At 33.1% G+C, this 23,747-nt stretch overlaps 1 protein-coding gene across 3 annotated transcripts in view; it reads left to right on the top strand.

The window, feature by feature from the left end:
* The window catches only part of AIR9 (Outer arm dynein light chain 1 protein), a 32,223-nt gene that overhangs the window by 4,856 nt on the left and 3,620 nt on the right, over positions 1-23,747 (top strand). The window contains exons 9-32 of one of the 3 annotated variants that reach the window (XM_068628299.2): positions 766-865; positions 1,059-1,393; positions 1,490-1,604; positions 3,987-4,107; positions 4,236-4,411; positions 5,340-5,475; positions 5,687-5,787; positions 5,871-5,918; positions 6,502-6,683; positions 6,814-6,931; positions 7,075-7,202; positions 9,585-9,750; positions 10,461-10,579; positions 10,877-11,045; positions 11,171-11,255; positions 11,369-11,442; positions 11,523-11,642; positions 12,695-12,887; positions 12,979-13,100; positions 13,366-13,573; positions 14,464-14,537; positions 14,668-14,806; positions 16,458-16,639; positions 21,040-21,195. In XM_068628299.2, coding sequence (XP_068484400.2) covers positions 766-865; positions 1,059-1,393; positions 1,490-1,604; positions 3,987-4,107; positions 4,236-4,411; positions 5,340-5,475; positions 5,687-5,787; positions 5,871-5,918; positions 6,502-6,683; positions 6,814-6,931; positions 7,075-7,202; positions 9,585-9,750; positions 10,461-10,579; positions 10,877-11,045; positions 11,171-11,255; positions 11,369-11,442; positions 11,523-11,642; positions 12,695-12,887; positions 12,979-13,100; positions 13,366-13,573; positions 14,464-14,537; positions 14,668-14,806; positions 16,458-16,639; positions 21,040-21,195 — 3,367 coding nt within the window. Of the gene's footprint in view, positions 1-765; positions 866-1,058; positions 1,394-1,489; positions 1,605-3,986; positions 4,108-4,235; positions 4,412-5,339; positions 5,476-5,686; positions 5,788-5,870; positions 5,919-6,501; positions 6,688-6,813; positions 6,932-7,074; positions 7,203-9,584; positions 9,751-10,460; positions 10,580-10,876; positions 11,046-11,170; positions 11,256-11,368; positions 11,443-11,519; positions 11,643-12,694; positions 12,888-12,978; positions 13,101-13,365; positions 13,574-14,463; positions 14,538-14,667; positions 14,807-16,457; positions 16,640-21,039; positions 21,196-23,747 lie in introns of those variants that run through there. The other 2 variants (XM_068628298.2, XR_016515390.1) reach the window with 2 other exon arrangements.

Consider the following 23,747-nt stretch of genomic DNA (forward strand, 5'->3'; position numbering starts at 1 on the left):
GAAAATGGGCTGCCATCAGTTTTCCTATGCAATGGACTAGTATTTTAGGTTGGGCTATTCTTTTGTGCTTAAGTTCCAAGAATTTTATTGTTTCTTTTTTATAATTGGGCTATGGAAAAAGCTACTTATAGGTTAGTTTAAGGTGCAAACCGAATATTGATAAATGAGTGAAACTGTCTCAAAGAGAAAAGGGTTACTACCTGGTTAGTGTTGATGGAAAGAAGTAATGGACATCGGGTTGTGAATCTAATTGTAATACATTGATAATGTAAATTTTTTAATGCTTTCATCTAATAATGAATTTCCATATATTTGAAAATTGTAGACTTTTAATAATTAATTTAGTAGTCATATTTAGGGTATTTTCTAATTGGCTTACAATGTAAATTACACGAATAATGCATCAAAATTATATTTGTTTTATTTTGAAGTCTACACTTGTTAAAGTTTTTCTAGTTGATTGCACCTTTGCCGTTAGGCATCCTTTAATTTAGTCATATGATGTGGGTGATGTTTTTCTTAGAGGTTAAAACTCAATCATATGGTATGGGTGCATTTAGAAACATTTGGTATTTATGCTGATTAGAAAATTTACAATATAGGTATTGGATTAAAAATTGGACAAATATATAGTAATTAAACCTAAAGTTTTGAATTTTAAATAACTTTTAGGGACTTACATAGTGTTATATTTGCATGTGTGGCTTCATACATAAATGTAGACTGGTTGATTTTACTTTCAGTAATTTTTTTTCTGTACTGTAGCATTTGCGAGTGGAGGAAAATCCTATACTTAAGATGCTTCATTTGGAAGCAGCCTCAATATTACTAGTTGGACCTACTTTGAAAAAGTACAATGACAGAGGTATGCATAGTAAAGTTATTCTTAGCCTTTGGTATCTTTACTTTTTTGGTTGTACTGATAGACACCTAATTCTTACTATAGGTTGAAGAGTACCTGCCATATATGTTTTCTTCAAGTGATTTCTACTGGAATCATTGAACTCCTATATCATGTATTAAGATAGTTTATTTATTGAATATGAAAAGTTTTGCAGATCTCTCTCGTGAGGAAGTGGCTCTAGCAAAGCGCTATCCTGCACATACAGCTTTATGCATTAGAGATGGTTGGGATTTCAGTCGCCCTGAGCAAGCTGCAGACTCAACTTTCCACTTTTTAGTTGATAAATGGAAAGACCATATTCCTCCGGGTTTTCTTCTCAAAGAAGCCTCCATAGATAAACCCGTGGAAGAAGATGTGTGTCGTTGTCACTTCACCATTATTCATGATGGTGCAACTAGTACAGGCCCTCCATTAGATTTAAAATATCAATGGTTTTATGGTGATCTATCGCTTTCAAATTTTTTCCCTATTCCAGATGCTACCGGTGAGGTAATGAGTTGATTGCATTATTATCACTACTTCAGACTTTTGTTTGTCTGTATATTTGCTTGTTATTTGTGTTTATTACATTTGTATGATTTTTAGGTTTACTGGCCAAAGCATGATGACATTGGAAAAGTTCTGAAGGTGGAATGCACCCTCACTTTAGAAGAAATAACATATCCTCCTATATTTGCCATCTCACCTCGTATTTCGAGAGGTAGGCCTGTGTTGTATCTGTTTATATTGTATAATTTAGATGAACCGCTAAATTTCTAGATCCTAAGCCTGGTAGGAATAAAGTGACCCAGATACTTTATTAGCATAAAGCTGCGGAAGTATGTGTTATGTTTACTATAAAAGTATTTTGGATTCCTTTTTTGTTTGTCTTCTTCATGTTGCTGTTTTTTTTTTTGTTTGAAACTAAAACATGTGTATGCATTTTTCAAATATGCTTTCAAACTGATCCATTCTTACAATTTTCTCTTTCGAGATAAACCCAACATGCCCTTGAATGATCATCAATGAAGGTTATGAACCATTGTGTTCCAGAAATATCGTGAATCCTTGAGGCCCCCCAAATATCATCGTGAATTAGTGAGAACGGTCATGATGATTTGTATGCTTGACTTGGATAAGGAAGTGAGTTTGTTTAGCCAAAATACAGGTTTCTTGCTGAAAAGAATCTATGGCTTTATTCTTAAACAAAGAAGGGTACATGTGTTTCAGACATGGAAAACAAGGATGACCAAGTGTATTAGGTTTTAACATGATTTTAGATACAGATGCAGGAAAGGATTGATGGATTAGACCTAGAGCCAAGCTCTCTCTTCTCGGGCAAGGTAGTATAGGCCATCACTCATCTTAGCTTGCCAATTGTCCTTCCCGAGTGTAAATCCTGAAACTCTAAATAAAGATAGACCATGATTACACGATTAATGTCTCTGGTCAATTTATGAATAGACACCAAGTTACATGTTAAATTTGGTACCTGAGGAACAGAATTTAATGTCAAATTAGGCAATGTAGTGGACCCTCGTCCAGCAAAAGTCAAGAGGGTTCTATCAGCAAATCTGATTTTAAACTTCCTGAACATGAGGTGTAAGTTGAGAAGGTTTCTGGGCATCTGCTCATATGATTAGAAGCACTGGAATCCATAATCCAGTCTTGTAACTCCTGAGTTTGTACACAGGCAGTATAGAACTTACCTTTTTGGTCTGGACATTAGGAAGTGAAATCAGACAGAGAGTCAGGGATAAGAACCCTAGATATGGAAACTTATACAGAGTTGGAGAACCCTTGCATGGTTTGTCAGGCACAACTAAGAAAGGATATCAGAGAGACAGATGCTCTCATGTCATTAAGGAAACAGAATACCTAAAATAAAGCATCTAAAAAGGGGCATCGTAATTACCTTAATTACAAAAGATATAAAAGCTCAAAATTAGTAAATACAATCAGAGGGGAAAAGGAAATATGATTCCTGGAATCTCCTATTAATTAAGATAGAAGCTGTCAGTTGCAGTTTCTGATACTGTCATTAAAATTCAGCCAACAAGGCGCTTTATTTTAAGAATCTTTTTGTGTGTTATATCAAATGGTTCATTGATAGTGTGAAACTCTGCATTGTTAATATATCAAAATTTAATAGAAAAATATGCAACAACAAAAGCTTTTTCTACTATTTGAGGACAGTTAGATGGATAACACATCATTTGGCTCAGCTAAAGATACGATTTTTAGAGATATTATTTACTTAAAAATCCTTAATATTTTCTCCATTGCTCGTGGTTTCCCTCTATCCCTTTTCCTAGGACTGAAACCATGCAACAAAATTTTCTCCCTGGGGCTTTTAATGGCCTCTTTTGTACATGTCCGAATCACCTCAACCAGTTTTCTGTCTTCTTTTCGACAATTGGTGTTATAGTGAGATCTTGTTTACAATTATTTCTTCTCTTATCCTTTCCTGTGTCTACACATCCATTTTATCACTCATTTTTGGTACTACTACCTTTAATCAGAGTATAATCAGACATAAATCAAACGTGCCTTTCAGCTTGGTAGGGATTTTGTGATCACATGAATCCTGATTCTTTTCTCCATTTTAGCCCTCATGCTTGTATCATGTGTGTGATATCCTAGTCAATTTCTTGTGTCTACACATCCATTGTATCACTCATTTTTGGTACTACTACCTTTTATCGTAGAGTATAATCAGGCATAAATCAAACATGCCTTTCAGCTTGGTAGGGATTTTGTGATCACATGAATCCTGATACTTTTCTCCATTTTAGTCCTCATGCTTGTATCATGTGTGTGATATCCTTATCATTTCCTTATCATGTGTGTGATACTTCTCTCCATTTTAGTCAATTTCCTTATCATTAAATGTGGAGAAAATGTAAGCTGTCTAATTTTTAATGCTGTACTCTTACAATATTCAATGTTCATTGAGATATTGTTGACTGACGTGTCTCTTACTGGCCAAAGAACAGGGAACTGTCTGAGTCTAGGGTTGGGTTCCATATCAATGTTCTGTTCTTTTAATAGTTCCTTAATATGTTCATTCTTCATTCATCTTGAATAATTCTACTTTCTCCAGGGAATGGAATTCCAAAGGTTGTAAATCTTGAAGTATATGGGGAACTGGTTGAAGGAAGTATTATCAGGGGTTGTGCTAAGGTTGCTTGGTGTGGTGGAACTCCAGGAAAAGGTGTTGCTAGGTAGGATGACATTTCTTGTGTTTGTACACGTGTCTGTTTGTGTCATGTCTATAGCATAAGACTGTAGAATTTTCTTTTAATGCTGTGATACAGTTATCCCATTTATTGTGTTTTGTTTTTTGCTCTAGTTGGTTACGGAGAAAGTGGAACAGCAGTCCTGTGGTCATTGTTGGGGCAGAAGATGAAGAGTATAAGTTAACCATTGATGATGTTGATTCAAGTTTAGTTTTCATGTACACACCAGTAACAGAAGAAGGTGCAAAAGGAGAGCCTCAGTACAAATATACAGATTTTGTAAAAGCTGGTGAGCATTTAAATTTTTTCATTTTTATGTAAACATGCTTGATAGCTATTTCCAAAATACTAATCAAGATTCATCAACATATTTAGCTCTTCTTTGAATATATGGTTGATGATAATTATGATTTCTTATTGTTAGTGAGTAATTTGGCTTCAAGTTTGCCATTGATGTGCTAATTTATTTCCTTGATTTGTTTGGATATTATTACATTGACTTTCTTTTGCATATTTTATAAGATTTGCTCACCTGAGATTGCTGGGGTATGTAGCACTTAAAATTTGGGTTTTTTGTACAGAACTCCTTTCACTAGTTTATTAATTATTTTCTGAGCACTGATGTATGGATTGGGGTATGTAGCACTTAAAATTTGGGTTATTTTTACAGAACTCCTTTTCACTAGTTTATTAATTATTTTCGGAACACTCCTTTTATGTGCTGGTGAAATCTAGTAAATTTTTAGGTGAACAAGGATAGGCATATATTTGATGGATTAATAGTGCATCATGAAATAAGTGACTGAATTTGAAGATTGATTTGTCAACACAAGATTATCATTATTGAATAAGTGATATTGTGGGGAAGTATAAAGTTGGCAATGATTTAAAATTGAATGGAGATCATGGAGTCCCTATGTATTCTTGACTCACTCGATTCTCATGCTGTTGTCAAAATTGCGGGTAAACTTTCCAACTTGCATGATCCTCCAAGTATGGGAGACCCAAGTGAGTAAATGTGCAAGGTGGAGGATAGAGAAGTCACTGGTCATTTTGGGATTGTGATTTTGCTTGTGAAATCACTGGATCATGCATTGCATTGATCCTGAAAGTCTTTGTGCAAGCTTGGGCTTTTTATCCTCCTTCCAATCCTCTAGTTTTGTGGGTAGCATGCTACTGTCTAATTGTTCTCTGATCATACTTTTATCATATGGCAGCTCCTCCTCGTGTCAGTAATGTGAAAATAGTTGGAGAAGCTGTTGAGGGATGTACCATCAAAGGAGTTGGTGATTACTTTGGTGGAAGGGAGGGTCCGAGTAAGTTTGAATGGTTGCGGGAGAACATGGAATCTGGGTCAGTATTCTTCTCATTAAGTTAAAAATAAATTCTCTTATTCTAGACTTTTGATATGTGTTTTTTCTAATTAGAAAGTATATTTTTGTATTTATTACATTGACTTGAGGCTGCTTCCTGCTTTTATTTTGTTTAAAGTTTATTTTCTTTACTCCCTTATCTCACTTTACTGTGTTGTTTTCTCTTGTTTCAATGTGGAAAATCTGTGCAGAGGCTTCTTGTTAGTGTCAGCTGGCACATCTGAGTATACCTTGACCAAAGAAGATGTTGGTTGTTGTCTGGCTTTTGTTTACATACCCATTAATTTTGAAGGTTAGTATCCAGACATGATGAATATATCTTTTCCTAATACTTTAGATGTGTGTTTGTAAAATATTCATTGATATATCTTTCAGGCCATGAAGGAAAATCTATATCTGTAATGTCTCCTCTGGTGAAACAAGGTAACTTGATAACTATTACCAATGTCTCCTGTATTTTTGTTCTGTTTTCTCTCTGTGCTGTTGCACGATGTTTTACTAGTATACCATTTTGTTGTATATGGAACTGGAAGGTGATATTTTGTTATTATTGTAATAACTTAATGCTATTGATTTGTGATTGTTGGCTCTGGTAAACATAATGCTACTTTTGATTTATGATGGGTTTGCGTTATTCATCTTGCTTTGACTTCAGCATATTGATATGCTTAATCCTTCTATTGCAAGGGATCTGGTAGTATTTTTCTTTTCTCTGTACACTTAGTGCTTTATATTGAATTTCATCAGTTTCATATCTTCCTCTATGAATACATTCTCTGTGCATCCTAGAAAAGAAGTCTTCCACCTTTCATATAATGCGATACAGCTGTATTCATTCTTCTAAGAATCTAAATGTATTTTCTGGATACTCTGTTGCTTACGTGTTTGTTCTTTTCCATTCTTTTGATAATACGAATATGTTTTATGGTGATAATTTAAAAAAATTCTAGAGCTCCTGGTTTATACTGACAGTTTGAATGAATATGATGTACTGTTTCATTTTCAGCACCTCCAAAGGTAACAAATGTCAAAATAATTGGCGATCTACGAGAGAATAGTAAGGTCACTGCTACTGGTATTGTAACTGGAGGAACTGAAGGATCTAGCAGAGTTCAGTGGTATAAAACATATTTTTCAACTTTGGATGAAAACAGTCTTGAAGCATTAAGTACTTCCAAAATTGCCAAAGTAGGTTTGTGTTCTGTTCTCTGTTTTGGGAGATGAAAACCTATACTTACACAATGATTTTTAAAGTACAGTTCACTATTCCCCTCCTATACATCAAGTTTCAATTTGTTGTGGGTTTTGAGCTATTCAGGCATTCCGCATACCTCTTGGAGCTGTTGGCTATTACATTGTGGCAAAATTTATTCCCATGAATCCTGATGGTGATTCTGGAGTACCAGTGTTTGTAATATCTGATAAAGCAGTTGAGAGTAGGTGTACTTGTTTCTTCTCACTCCCATTTGTTTTTGATCCCTCAATAATACAAACTGAATATAAATCAAAGAATAAATCAAAGAATCTATATAAACTGAATAAATCCAATAATCTTAACATCCTAATGCATTTCTTACAGCTCTTCCCCCAAGCTTGAATTTCTTATCTATCATTGGGGATTACAATGAAGATGGAATTTTGACAGCTTCATATGGATATGTTGGAGGTCACGAAGGAAAGAGTATATACAGTTGGTATATTCATGAGGTATATCTACATTAATGTTCCACAGTATTTGTCTAACTTATTTAATTCATGCTATGGGATTTTAATTCTTATCTGACAACACTGTAAAGCCCATCTACAGTACTTTACTTTACATAATATATGCCAAGACTCGAACAGTAATTGTCTAGGGACTGTCCTCGATTTGATTTTTGACTAAATATGATTATCAACTTAGTATTCTATTTGTATCCGCTACACCAGCCTTACATTTTTAGGGGTTGTTTTTTTCGGTTAGTTTTTACTAATGCTTATAGTAAAAAAGGTGTTGGCAGTCACCAATAGTTATGGAATTACTTTTCTTGATCTCAAAAAAAACAATACATTGGTATTTAAAGGAAAAACAAAATCCTAATAAAAGGAAATAAATCTCTAGACACAAGGACTCTAAATCTGGAGCAAATATACCAAATAAACTCCTAATCCCAGTCTCTTAATTTTAGGGATTTCTTACAAACAAATATATATTTATTATTCAATTAATCTATATTTATTGTACAGTAAATATGCAATATTTACACCATATTTCAACACCCTCTAAAGCTGAGGCATAAATCTTATATTTTACTGTGAATATCCCATTTGCAATCAACAATATTCTTTTCTTTGGGTTTGCCAACAATTTCCCAAGTATTGTTCTTTTCCAATGCATCCATTTCCATTTTCATGGCATCTCTCCATTCTTTCTTTGTCAAATCTTCAGTAACAATGTTGGGGACACCAACGAAATTCAAATTAACAATGAACCTTTTATGGTTTGCCAATAATCTATCCAGAGAAACATAATTTGATACAGGATAGAGAGGTTGTTTTGTGCAGTTTCTAGTACCTTTTCTGGTGACTATTGCCAGATCAAGCAATAATTATGGATTTACTTTTCTTGATCTAAAAAAAACAATACATTGGTATTTATAGGAAAAACAAAATCCTAATAAAAGGAAATAAATCTCCAGACACAGATTCTAAATCTGGAGCAAATCTACCAGATAGTTTTTTAATCCCAATCCCTTAATTTTAGGTATTTCTTACAAACAAATATTTGTTCATTATCCAATCAATCTATTTATTGTACAGTAAATGTGCAATATTTACGCAATATTTCAACACTTATTATTAATCTTTTCCTTCATTTAATTCATTGAATAAACAAGTAAATATTGGTTTAGTTAAAAGGTTAAATTTCAGTTTTTGCCATATCTATAGAGAAGGAAATAGGCGTGCTGATCTATTGCTTAAATTCTGAGTAACTTAAGGATTAAACCTAACTAAAGTGGTTTAGAGTACTTGAAGTCATGAAAAAATCAGTGAGTATTTTATTCTCAGCTGATGCATATATATGTAAAAAAGAGTAAGTAGTACTACATCTCAGAGAGCCTATGTTTCCCAACCTAAAGCTAGGTACTCCCAGAAAACAGCTTAATGTAAGCTGTACAACACTATAATAGTCATAATTTTAACAACAGTAAATGAATGAGTTTGTAAACAATTATTGATATGCAGTCAATAGTGTCACGAGGTATTAAAATGTCTTATAGTGATTAAGTTTGCCTCAGATGTTTGATAATGTCACGGAGTTATTGATCACCTCACATGATTAACGACATATTTAAATGTGGTTAATTGGAAGAATAAATATGATTTGCTTTGGCACAAAAGTGGTTATAAGAATAAATGAACATGATTGTACACCATTATCAATATATGGTTAATAGTGTCATGGAGTAATTGAAATGTCCAATGGTGATTGACTTTGCTTCACCTGTGGGCCTGTGGCTAGTATAATGATATTATTGATCATCACATGTGGTTAACTACATGTGTAAATGTGGTTAGTTTTGACTCAATTTAAGAGTAAATGAACGTGTTTGTATACAGTTATTGATTTGTAGTTACTAATGTGATGAGGTTATTGAAATGTTTAGTGGTGGTTAACTTTTCCACACAAGTGGTTAATAGTGTTGTGAAGTTATTTAAATGACAAATAGTGGTTAATTGTGCCTTAGATGTGGTTAATATTATTCACATTGTTAGTTAAGGCATTCATGTTCCTTTATTCTTTACTACTGTATGTAGTTAATCATGTATATGGGTTGACATTCAACACTCACTTTATGGTTGAGTGAAAGCTCGTTTATATGCTGTCTTGATAAACTATTTGTCTCATGTTTTAATTGTTTTTACTCTAGTTTTTATTGCATTTAGTGTATGAAAATAAAATGGATTGACTGTTAAAAAGTTTACTCTAAGGGGTTGAAAAATAGATGGAGATTTTACCTACTGAAATAAATAGAAAAATATTCCTTTTAGTCGCAAAATGCCCTTTAGATGGAAAGTTTATGTTCTAAATGTCCCTGGTATGTACAGGTTGAAGGTGATTCAGGTTCTCGGATACCAGGGGTTTCGGGACTGCAGTACCGTATCACCAAAGAAGCCATTGGAAAATTCATCTCATTCCAGTGTACTCCAGTACGGGATGATGGTGTTGTTGGTGACGTAAGAATTTGCATGGGCCAGGAGCGCGTTCGCCCTGGTAACATTTATTGGATTAAGCATGAAAATATGAATATGAATTTGGTTTATTTCTTCATGTAATATAGAAAGAAATTCACATTAATGACATTTGTACTGAAGATTTTTAATATCCGGCATACCTATGCAGAGAGAAGATACAAAAACTGAAAGATTAGGGAACTGGGATCATGTCTAAATTAGGGAATGTTTCTAATATAACTATTGCAGTATGTAGTATAAATATATTTTTCTTTTGACTTATTACTTACATGGTTTTCTCCTTATAATTCTAAATTATCATCTTAAAAATGTAAAGAAGAATAAGATATTTTCGTCTTTTCAATCTCACTAAGTTACCTCATCACACTGTATGATTGATAATTATTAATAGATAAGATTTGCTTCACTTTTTCGGTCACATTATTTATTGATGCCTTTTTCTTTATTAAGGTCATTCAATTTGTGTTCCTCTTTGCATCTCTTAATGATTATTGTAGAGATAGATGCGGTCTTCCATATTTTAGGTTTCTCTAGTGGGTTTGAGTTGGTTCCCCCACTTTTCTATTGATAATATCACAAATGCTGCATATGATTGATACAGGTTATCCTAGTTAAGTCTATAACCTGCACAGTGATGCAATAATATTGGTGTCTTGATTTAGGAAAAATAGGTAATTCAATTTGCTTTATATTTGTTCTAATATAGTTGTGGTTTTTCTTGGTGATCAGGAAGCCCAAGATTGCTTTCTTTACACATAATTGGAAATGCTGTTGAAGGAACGATTCTAAGAATTGAAAAAAAGTATTGGGGTGGTGATGAGGGAGATTCAGTTTACCGCTGGCTTAGGGTACTTGTAACTTAAACTTTGTGTTGTGAAAGTCTTTGATATGAATTTAAGTTCTGATTATGTCTAAGTCTTATGTCTTACTCTGAAATTTTTGAACTAGTACAGTATTGTCTTGCATTTATTAATAATAACAGTAGTGAACTCGCATATATGTTTCTAATTACACTTTAAATAGTTGCCATAAATAGTGGATTCCTCTGTGCCTTGTTTTATTTTGGTTACTGCGTTGATGCTACTATTTATAATTGTCAGTTAAATATTTGGGTGATCAACTATCTATTTTATGGCTTTACGTAGACCACTTCTGATGGCACAAAAAGAGAAATCGCGGGTGCCAATGCTGCATCATATATGCCCTCAATTGATGACATTGGCTCCTTTATTTCTGTTTCATGCGAGCCTGTCCGAAGTGATTGGGCACGTGGACCTATGGTTCTGTCTCAACAAATTGGGCCTATAATACCTGGTAGTAGTTGTTTTTTATTTTATGGTTGTGCTTGTTAAGCTTTATATTGTTCATGAAGACATACAGAATTTTTTTCAGGGCCACACAATTTTAATTATACAACTATTTTTACATTACAAATTTAGGTTCCCCAACTTGTCATTCTCTGGAATTTTCTGGATCAATGATCGAAGGGCAGCACATAAGCTTTAATGCTGTGTATACTGGAGGGTCAGGGTTCTATTATCCATTGCTTATACTTCATGTCTCTCTACTTTTTGTACTTTTAATTTTATCCATCTGGTTACTTTCCCTGTCTAAGAATTTTGCTGCATGCTTTTCAGGGAGCAAGGAGATTGTACCCATGAGTGGTTTAGGGTAAAAGACAATGCTGTGCGAGAGAAAATAAGTAGCAATGGTAACTTTTATATTGTTTGATCAGCTAAGGGTTATTTATTTGTGATGGAAAATTAAATGCTTAATATTTACTATTAGCAGACTTTTTGGATTTGACTCTTGAGGATGTTGGTGCGTGCATTGAAATAATATATACTCCTGTGCGCAAAGATGGAACCAAAGGCAGCCCAAAGCATATTGTGTCTGATATGATTTCTCCTGGTAAGATTGTTTTACACGTGAAATTGGACATGTTATGATTTTAGTGGTAGCTACTTTGTTAACATTAAATAAGATAGCTCTAGTTTTGTAGGTGGATTTTGGATACCAGTTTTATCAGTGACCTTTAATTAAATGATAACCTTCTTTTTTTAGTTATGGATTAATTAATTCTGTAAATGGTTTCCAAATTATTTTTGTAGAAATTTCATTTAAATAGCATATTCATCAATGAGGATAAGTTAGGCTTAATGGTACCAGAGCTTATTCTAGTGACATTTGTTAGGCCTATCACAAATATGTAGTCCCAAGTACGAGATGTCCCTGCTTCAGCGTGAGGGTGTGTGTGTGTTAAAGATCTCACATTAACTAGAGATTAGACCAATTTATAGTATATAAGTCAGGGCAATCCATACCTTACAATCTGACTTTGTGAGGATGAATTAGACTTAAACTTCTTAATAATCACAATACTGAAAACTATAATGAAATGGAGCACAATTCCTCTCTAGTTGATGCGGGATTTGGGTTTTGTCTGAACCCCTCATGTCCATACTAAAAGGTAGGATTGTGATTTTTTATGCCTAACTCAACTTCAATATCATGTTAGATAGTAGATTTAGGCATAATTCAACCCCATAAAACCAATTTATGTGATGAGAATTGTCTCAACATATTGTATTTTGGCACTATCTCTAGGCATTGTGGGACTTGTTTTTTTTTTTTAATATATTTTAGCATGGAAAATTTTGTTGTTGTTTAGTATCTTGAGTAACAAAAGATTTGAGTTTTGTCTTGTACTTCATCCTTTCTCTTATGGTGTCCCATACCCCACTACCATTTTTAAAATCAAACATAGAACAATTGTTTTTGTGCCCCTGGCCCTTAACTCTCTAACCCACCCTTTATAAATAGTGTTGTCTTATTTGTCTCTTGTTTCTCTGTCTTTCAACAGTTTCTATGAGGTGCAATTTTAATTTTTAAATTCTATAATATTTTTGTAAAGTAGTTATATGCATTCCTAATGTAATTTCTTTATGATCTCCTGTGAACAGCGGATCCTAAGGGAATAGAGCTCTTAATTCCTGATTGCTGTGAAGACAGAGAGCTTATGCCACTGAGAAAATATTTTGGTGGACATGAAGCGGTTGGAGAGTATATTTGGTATCAGACAAAGTGTAAACTTGAAGGATCGGAACTGCTAGATATATCTAATGCCTCTGACGTTGTAATATGTGGGACAGAGATGTAAGTACTGAGATATTGTTCATGTGTTTTATTGGAATAAAAACTTTTCCTGAGGTTGAGGATTTTGCCATTATTTTTCTTGTCATGGCAGGATGTATAAACCATTGCTTAAAGATGTTGCAGCTTACTTGGCTTTATATTGGGTGCCGACTCGAGCAGATGGAAAATGTGGGGAGCCATTGGTTGCAATTAGCAGTACCCCGGTTTCCCCTGGTATATCTATGATTCTTTGCTGGAAGTTCATTTCACTGTCTGATGATAGCTTTTCATCACATGGTTTGAATATTATTGTGTTGTGGTGGGTGTGTACCTCTTGGCTCCCATACATCTATTGTTGGATGTGCCCACTGTATTTTGTGTGCATGTGATAAACTTTATTTTGTTTTAGATTTTCATTTGTTCTATCATTTTTTGCCTAACTGACATAAAATGTGATATTTAGCACTTTTTATTGCCTAACTCCTTTAGTAATTTGCAGCTCCTCCAGTAGTTTCTAATGTACACGTGAAAGAGTTGTCTACCGGAATTTATTCTGGAGAAGGTGAATATTTTGGTGGACATGAAGGAGAAAGTCTCTTTAGCTGGTATAGAGAAAATAATGAGGGAACTGTTGAACTAGTTAATGGAGCAAATTCTAAAATCTATGAAGTTACTGATTCGGATTACAATTTTCGATTGTTGTTTGGGTAATTATTCTATATTATCTTTTAACCTTTAATGTATGGCAATGAAGATAGTGTATTGTATGCCATGCTAAACATTTTAGCTTATCTAAACTTGAACTTGAAAGTGTGAAAGGAATGATTTTTTCTTCTTTTAAGTCCTTGTTGCTTTGTATCAATATAAATTATTAGATGATTGACTTTTTGGTCCTATCCAAGCTGTTGAATTTGTGGTTGAGAAAGGATGGCATAGTCTATGATTTGAAAAGTGATTCTATGCTAGTGGTGGGAGCTCTCTCCCATAATTACATTGTTAGGAATATGAGATTTCATGTATCTCATATATAGGGAGGGAAATCATTGTGCCGACAGACCTTCTTCTTTTGGGGTTAGACCTAGATGTACTATGTGGTAAGATCTTATTCTAGATTTTCTTAAGTTTGATTTCTATAAGAATAGATGGTATTTGCCTTGTTATAGGTTTGTTTTTTGAGTGGGTGTTGGTATAGTCCCCCCATATTCTTTTTGTATTTTTTTATGATATTTGAGTATACTGGAATGATTGATATAACTTGGAGTGTCAATGTAGTTGGGATAGCTTGTCATATATTGGTGTTTTTGCATACCTACCTTCTTTGCTTTTAAAAGAAAACAATTTTCGGAGTTCCCAAATTTGCTGTTCTTAATTTTATTATTGGGCTGCTCTCTTGCCAGTATTATTACCGTGGTGCTTGACCTAACTAATAGTGTAAATATGATGATTAGGTTGTATTGTATCATATTGTTTTATGCCATATCAATGAAATATCTTAGAATTGAGACAGTCCTTTCTCTGTTTTTCCTCCCTGTCCAAACCCTTTAATTTCAACCTTTATATCCTTTTGATATTAACATTTTAATCCTTTTTTCCCCAGATATACACCTATTCGATCAGATTCAGTTGTGGGAGAACTTATTTTATCTGCTCCGACTAATATTGTGTTCCCAGGTAACCATTTCCCCTGTTTAAGCAAGCCCTTGTTTTTTTGCACTGCATTTACTTTTGAAGTGAAGCACTTTTGTCTTTCAAGATTTTGAAGTTCTTGGAAAATAAGTATGGTCCTTGCATTGTCCTTTAGAGTTTCCATGCGTGGAGATGCTTGCTCTGACTGGAAAGGCAGTTGAAGGTGATGTTCTTACAGCTGTTGAAGTGATTCCAAATAGTGAGACTCAGCGACATGTTTGGAGCAAGTACAAGAAAGATATAAGATACCAATGGTATGGTGATATAGTTTACACTGCTACACCAAAGATAGTAGCTGGAATTAAAGTATTTCTAAAAAAATATGAAAAACCTGCAAAATTAATAATCAGGCCTCAATTATGAAATTCTGTACCATAAACAAATGAACAATAATTTGTCCTTTCGAATAATCAAAATAATAAATTTCCGAGTTATATGTATTTATCTAAATTAGGGGAACCATCATTTATTACAATTATGAGTATCCTCTATTCTTTATGAGGGAGAGTCTTGTTTAATCCTGGAATGTCCATTACATGGCGGGGTTAGCTCTTTTTACAGGTTTTTTCACACACAAGATTCAAATCCAAGTTGTTGCTCTAGGGAAACCACAACATGTAACACCCAATAAATTAATAGTAAAAAGAAAGCTAAATTTAACATTTTTTTTCCTGCTTCTGTACAATGCATGTGCATAAAGTTTCCTATAATTTTGAAGAGGGTGGTGGACATCAAGGATCTTACTATTGACTAGGGGTGGAAACAGGTGAGGCTTTGATGGGGTGCAGTTTAAGCCTGAATCGCCCTGTTTAAAAGTTTGTCTAGCTTGAAAGTCTATTTAGTAGCTTATTTTATAGAAAAACTTAAGAAATGAACTAAAAAAGTAATTAGGCTAACTAACATAAAAGGGTCATATTGTTGTGTTCATCACAGATTATTCTTTATTTATTACAGATTGTGTTAAAGGAAATAAAAAAAGTTTCATAAAGAAATAAGCCATTATATTAAAAAAGAACAAATACAAAGCATAAATAGGCCCTCATCTTGTCACAAGAAAAATAAATGAGAAGAAGTTTTATAAACTAACATAATTAAGCAATGAAAAGTAATACAGTAAGGAAAAATTTCAATTAGATTCATTAAACATATGTATCCTTCCATTCAGCCATTGTGCTATTATTCACTAGATACAATTCTCAAGTTTAGAAGAAAATAATTTCTGTATAATTCAGTCTCATTACGTACATCTTTTATATATACATACATTAATTGGATAAATTTTGAAACAAGCACTCCTTATTGTAGGAAACAAATCCTTGAGATTGTTGGATTGATATACTAGTAACAAAAACAAGATACAACCAATATATAGAATTGAAAAACAATAGCATTGATGACGATGGGTCACTCATAAATCCATATGTCCAAATACATTTAAACATAATTTTTTGTTATAAAATTTATTAATATTAAAGTTATACATATATATATATATATATATATATATATTATCATTGTAGAAATAAGCCAGCCTGTCATACCTAACAGGTTTTTTCTAAGGCATAAAAGCCTTTGCTTTTAGTTAAAAAGGTTTTTAAAAGACCTGAACCCTGTCAGGTCTTTGGCAAGCCAGAGGCATTTGCCCTCACAGGCAGCCTGGTTTATTTCCTCCCTTGCATGTCAGTAGAGTCTGTTCCATGCTCCCATGTCAATGACCAATTCTCCCAAACTCTTAAGCTTTTGGGTGATGGCATGTACGTCTAACAAAGTAACAATTATTGGGGTAGTTATTTTCATTATCAGGAGAATATTGGTTGTTAACTCAACAATTCTTGTAGTATAGGCTGATTATGTGTAGTATAGGCTGATTATGTCTATCGCTTAATCACATTAACATAATTTCAGGTTTTGTTCATCAGAAGTTGGAGACAGTCTTTCGTATGATCCATTACCTAATCAGAGTTCTTGCTCCTATAAGGTGCGGCTAGAGGATATTGGTCATCACTTAAAATGTGAGTGTATCGTAACTGATGTGTTTGGAAGGTCAAGTGATGCAGTATGCATTGAGACAACACCTGTATTGCCAGGTAATTGCTTTCATTGATAGTGGCTGTTTTGGTGCTTTAAACTTCTTTGCACATATGATTCCAGCAAAGATATTGTCTATGAAATATTTATGGCCATTCGTGTTATTCACATCATAGAGCTGTTTCTCTTACTCAAAGGAATACACAATGGCTTTGCAAATTGTCAAAACTGTGATGCCTATTATGTATTTTTGGAAGCTGTTTATTTTATCTTTGTTATAACTTTATTCTTTATTACATGTTTATCTTTCTGTTAATACTAGGAGTATGTATTTAAAAACAATCCCATAATTACATGGATTTGTTTCCTTATAATTACCTCTCTATATTTTCTAAAATAACCAGAATAATGAATTTATAGGTCAAACTACCTCATATTTGAAATGCAAAAGAAATATAATCTTTCTAAATTTGAGATGGTATTAGAGCTCCCTATCTGTGATAGACTCTAACCTTGTCTTTCAACCCTAAAACACAGCCTTTATTATTGCGCCACTTTAAAGCATATTACAGCCTTCATTGCTGCGCCTCTCTGATCCCGATATCAGCTTTTATTGTTGTATAATCCTTCTATATGGTTGAGTTTGTGAATTTTGGAAGGGAAACCGTGGACAGATTCTAGACTACTAGAGAATTCCAAAATTTCTTTTATGCTTAAGGATTAAATGGAAAGAATTAAATGGTCTACTCATTAAGATCATCCTAAAAGGAAAAGATAAGGGTAGTCACTTGATTGATAATGCACCTGGTGATAATGATGTCAAGTTCAAATCTTGGGAGAAGAATCTATGATCATGGCATGGATGTGGAATTCAATTGTTCCTGAAATCAGTGATACCAACATGTTTCTAATATTATTCATAGAGGAGCAATTGCTCTTAAATCAGATACAAAGGCTTAATAACTAGAAATCTTAATTTAAGATGGATATGATCTAGATCAATGATCCCATACAATAAATATAAAATATACTGTCAGCCTATTAATCCTCCTAATTATGTAATTAAAATTGTGCAAGGAAATATTAATTGCCACATATATCATGGGATTGGTGAGTGGATGTCATCTGTTCCCAACTTGCCAACAATAGAGTGAAATGTGGCACCAATTAGCCTTTTTGTCAATACATCTGCAAGTTGAATTCTGCGGTTACAAATGATGTACATATTGTGCAATTATCCAATTTCTCCTTTATGAAGTGTTTGTCTACTTCAACATGCTTAGTTTTATCATGTTGCACTAGCTTATGCATAATATTTATTCTTGACTTGTTATCACTATACAATCTCATAGGCTTCTTCCAATCAATCTTTAGGAATTCTAAAATCATCTTTAGCCATAGTATTTCACAAATCCCTATGGCCATGGCTCTAAGATCATCTATAGAACCTGCATAGTCAATGTTTGCGTAGGCTTCTAAGATCATCTCATTCCCCAATGTAAATAGAATTCCTCTTCCAGAAGTTGCTTTCAAGTACTGTAGAATGCGATAAACAATTTTTAGACGAGCCTCCTTTGGATTATGCATAAATTGACTTACAGCCCCTGCAACATAGGCAATGTTGGGCCTAGTATGAGAGAAGTAGATCAATTTCCCAATCAACCTTTGATAAGATTGTCTATCCCAATCAATTTATTCACCAAGTTTGTGATAATGTTGGGCCTAGTATGAGAGAAGTAGATCAATTTCCCAATCAACCTTTGATAAGATTGTCTATCCCAAATCCCAATCAATTTATTCACCAAGTTTGTGATTTTGTTTGAAAGGTGTCTTTGTTGGTTTGCATTCAAATTTAATAGTTTCAGCCAATAAATCTACCACATTTTGTTGGGAGATGAAAATACCATGATGGGAATGAGCCACATCAATTCTAAAGAAATATTTCAATCTGGCTAACTCCTTAATTTCAAACTTTGTTATCAAACATCTTTTTAAGGCTTTCACTCCTGTCTTATCATTACTAGTTACAACTATATCATCTACATAAACAATTAGTGCAATAACTCCCCTTGAAGCTAAATGCTTAATAAATAGTGTTTGGTCACCTAGGCTTTGCTTATACCCCATGGTTTTCATTATAGTAACAAACGTGCCAAACCATGCTTTCAGAGATTGTTAAAATCCATAAAGTGCCTTCCTTAGTTTACACACCTTTCCCTCCTCGACTTTAAACCCAAGTAGGATCTCTATGTAAATCTCTTCCTTGAGGTTACATGCATAAAGACAATTGTGACAATAAAATTCTAACCATATTCATTTTTGCAAATAGTGAAAAAGTTTCAAGATAGTCAATCCCATATGTTTGATTATATCCCTTAGCTACTAACCTTGCCTTATACCTTTCTATGTCCCATCTGCCTTGTATTTAATAGAGAATACCCAATTACATCTACAAGAGTTTTTCCTTTGGGTAGATCCATCGACTCCCAAGTTTTATTCATTTTTAGAGTAACTACTTCAACAGTTTTTGGAATAGTGGCACTATTTAGATGACCAAGAAAACTTCTTGTGATTACTAAATAGTTTGTCATAAGACACAAAGTGTGACAATGAGTACATGTTCTAATACCTTTCCTTACTGCAATTGGAAGATCCTGAACTTCAATTTCAATGTCTGACATTTTGTTCTTCATTAATGTCAAGTATTTCGTGTACAAATTCATAGACTTGTAATAATAGACTTTCTCCTTCGTGATTATACTTGTAGTGGATGGGTAGCACTCTGAGTTTGACCCAAAGGAGAATGAATAGGAGAAGCAACAGGACTCTACTTTGTAGATGGTGAAATATTAGACTCAATAGAAGGTGGAGTATTAATGGAACTTAAGTTTGTGAGAATGAGGTTTACTGTTAAGAATGAATAATCCTTATCTTCAATGAACGAGTTTCCCCTTGGAAATAAGGTTGAAAATATTTTGTTTTTATCATAGCTGACATCATGAGACAAGCAATCGTTTTGTTAGAGGGTGGTAACATTTGTATCCCTTTTGGATATGTGGATAACCAATAAATAGGCACGTAATAGCCCGATTATTATGTTTCCCCCTATGATTAGAATGAACATGGACAAAGGATACACAACCAAAGACTCAAGGTACAAGATGATTTGTTGCTTTATACTCTGGGAAAATTGGAGAATAGTTGAATGGAACGATTATTGTTTATTGTTTTTTAGGGTAGACGATTAACCAAATAGGTAGTAGTAAGAACAACTTTTTTCCAATTGTTTTGGAACATTTTTATGGAGAAGAGAAACTCGAATTACATGTATGAGGTGCTCAATTTTTCATTCGTCCACCCCATTTTGTTGTGGGGGTGTTCACACAAGAAGATTCATGAATTATTCCTTGTTCATTGAAGGAGGACAATGTTTGGTTGAAAAATCTTTGGCATTATCTAAGCAGACTCTTTAGTGGTTGTCTCAAACTGATTTTTAATCATTTGGATAAATTTTTTTGAAAACCTTGCTTGGATACCATGTCAGAAGAATTGTTTATAATATTCTTCATAGAGGAGCAATTGTTTTAAATAGAATACAAAGACTTAATAATTGAAAATCTTAATTTATGATGGATATAATCTATCCCTACAATTCAGGATCAATGTTCCTGTACAATAAATATAAAATATAGTGTTAGCTAATTAAATCTCCTAATTATGTAATTGAAATATTGACCACAACATAAATCATGAGATTCAAACTACAATCAATCATTGAGGTAGACACATTTTATCAAGGAAAAGCTAGACAATGACTTGATTTGCACCCTATATGTGTTCACTCGAAATCAACTTGCAGACATACTCACGAATGGGTTGAATTGCATTAACTTTGAAAGAATTATATCCAAGTTGGAAATGAAGAACACTTACTCACCAACTTGAGAGGGAGTGTCAAAATTGTGTTGTTCATTATGTATTTTATGATGTTTTTTATTTTGTTCTTGTTATAATTCTATACTTTATTATAGTTGTATTGTATCATGCTATTAATATTAGGATTATGTATTTATAAACGATTCCATAATTACATGGATTTTTTTCCTTTGAATTAGCTCTCTATATTTTCTAAAGTAACCAACAGACTAATGTATTTGTAGGTCTAATGACCTCATTATTAAAACACAAAAGAAATATATTTTCTTTCTAACTTTGAGAAAAATGACATCATTATTGAAATACAGAAGAAATATATTTTGTTTCTAAATTTGAGAAAAATGAAAATATGAAATTGGACCACCTGATGCCCAACCATGTGATTCTTCATCCTATCATTTCCTACATACCAAAGAGTGTAGTGTTTTAAACATTTATTGCCATTTCTTTTTGTGATTGATTTGCCCTTGATCTTTTTTTCATGCATTCTTCTTGTGTTAAAGTATTATATTTGCATTCTTAGGAATTCCTAGAATACACAAGCTTGAGATTGAGGGAAGGGGATTTCATACCAATCTCTACGCTGTTCATGGCATTTACAGTGGTGGAAAGGAAGGCAAAAGTAGAGTTCAGTGGCTTAGATCAATGGTTGGAAGTCCTGACTTGATCTCCATACCAGGTATGCTAAATCATTTAAGTTACTTAAACTGATTCTTTTCTGGTTAAAGTATTGAGAAGTATATGATTGAATTACAATATATCCACCACAAGGACCGTATTGCTTATTTTGACATTTTACCATGTCCTATGATGGAGATCTGACGATTAGTGATTCACTAGTTGGTTTTGTAAGTTTGAGTGAGATATAAACTTACTAACATGGTATTAGAGCCATATTAAAAAAAACCTATCCTAGCATATTTGTTAGGGGTATTGTGCCGCCGCTATTGAGCTCTTGTTGGACTACTCACAAACCTCATCTTCCATCCTATTGTTTGATAAGTGGTAGCAACAACACTCTTATGTTTTGCCTTTAACGTTGGTCAAAGTTGATTGAAAACTACAAAATCATGAGTTGAATTCATTAAATAAGTAGTGAGGCCAACAAATTTTTCATAATTTATAATAAATTTTTATTGATAATAAAGATTGTGTAAGCTTATCTTTGATATTATAGGTTTTCTTACTGGGGTTTTGGCTTTGTCCCTCCAGTTGCTTGTATGACACTTTTAATTGTTTTTATGGTACTTGTGGTGCTGCAAATGATTGTTATTTGGGGTGTTAACATACTTTGGATGCCAAATAACATAGTGATGTTCTGTTGTTTGATTATTGGAATTTGTGAAGGAGTGGCAACCGACAAGGGTCAAACTTGAGGTCACACTTAGTAGAAATAATATTCTGGATTGACTCAAAATTGGTTTCTTTATTTTTAAAAGTTTGGGCTGCTTAATGACTTGACAGCTTGTTTGAGGAGAGTAAGTAGGAGATATTACCCAATCCGTGTCTCATGTGCGCAATGAAATGTTTGATTTATTATAGTGAGTAATAATTATAGAGAAAATATTTACCCAATTACTGTAAATATATAAAACTTAGATTTGCCAATTACCATAATTAAGGGCGTCACAGGTTGCCTTCATTATTGCCACTTGCCAGTGGACTTCTTTGTCGGTCCTCTCATGAACTGAAACTATTAGAAAGTGTTGGAGATTCCACGTTAACTAGAGATTAAAATATTTCATTCTTTATAAGTGGGTGCACACCTCATCTTATAAGCCGGTTTTATGAGGTTGAGTTAGGTTTAAAATCCGCTTTTTAACATTGCATCAGAGTTATTTTAAGTCTATCCTAATGAGAGTTTGTTAGGCCTATTTTGTCATCTACTATTGGACCACCCATAACATATTTCCACGCATGAGGGGGTGTGTTGGAGATACCACATCAACTAGAGATTAAGATATTTCATTCTTTATAAGTGGGTGCAAACCTCATCTTATAAAGGTTGAGTTAGGCTTAAAGTCCACTTCTTAATAGGTTCAAAGTTATTTTCCAAATAGAGCTTAGCCTATATTTGTAAAGTGATTTTCCACGTGGCACTTTTATGATCTTACTTGCAAGCTAAGGATAATTATCCATGTACTATGTTGAGGGGTCTTGAAATATAATTAGGAAAATTAAATTTATTCCATTAATTGGACTGATTTCAATTGATTTGTATAATTTTTATTCCTTTTTTTTATTTCCTTAATTAGGTGAGATGCTGTGAACAATTGCCATGTGTAATCTCTCTAAAAGCACAAGTCAAAAAGTACAATTCAGATTTCTTTCTTTCTTTCAAGTTCTTCTTTAAACATGTACTCTCGTTGTAATTGCCCAATTGGCTAATTACATGTTTATCTTATATAACTAACATCTATTAAAAGGTAAATACTTTCAAATTATATTATAAATATTTTTAAGCAAATAAATCATTTTTTTAACAATTTATAGTGTAATAGAAAGTTATTTTTAACTATAGAGCAGTGCTTTTGTCACAACCCTTGGTAGATGACTAATGCCTAAAATTAGGGATGACAAATAAATTTGTGTCTATGGGTATTGTTTGAACTCATCTTTATGTTGATGTGATGAATTGACCTGGCATGAGTATGGATAATATCCAACTTTTGAAATCAGGGACGAATATGTACATATCGATCCATCCTCATACTCATCCTCGTTTTTAAGTTATTGAAAGAACCTTAAAGACATCTCCAATAGGGATTATTTATAGAGTTTCTTAAATATTTTTTTTTGCTCCTACAATACTTTTTGTGATCTCCACAATCTTGCATCACTTCCAATGGTATACGATATCAAGAAACCCAAAAAACTCATTTTTATATATTTTTTTACTTAATTATGTTTCAAATAAATTTTATTTAAGAATTTGTTTATCTTTACTTGAGAAATTGTTTTTCTTTGTCTGATAAACTATTATTAGGTTGAAGAAACTTTGTTCCACATAGGATCTTTTAAATAATAGATTTCTTCAATCTTTCAAGTCAAGGAACTAATTAAGAAATCACAATTGGAGATGCTCTTAGTTTATTTGATACTCTTTTTTGAAATTTATGCCTTTATAATTTCTTCATTGTTATTTGGCATTGAAAAGAAGAAAATATGTTCTTTTGACTTTCAATTATTGGTTATATCATGTTTTCTTTGTTTTTTATTTTTTATTTTTTG

Source organism: Phaseolus vulgaris, chromosome 9 (genome assembly GCF_051622355.1).
Source record: "Phaseolus vulgaris cultivar YP4 chromosome 9, ASM5162235v1, whole genome shotgun sequence".
Classification (NCBI taxonomy): Eukaryota; Viridiplantae; Streptophyta; class Magnoliopsida; order Fabales; family Fabaceae; genus Phaseolus; species Phaseolus vulgaris.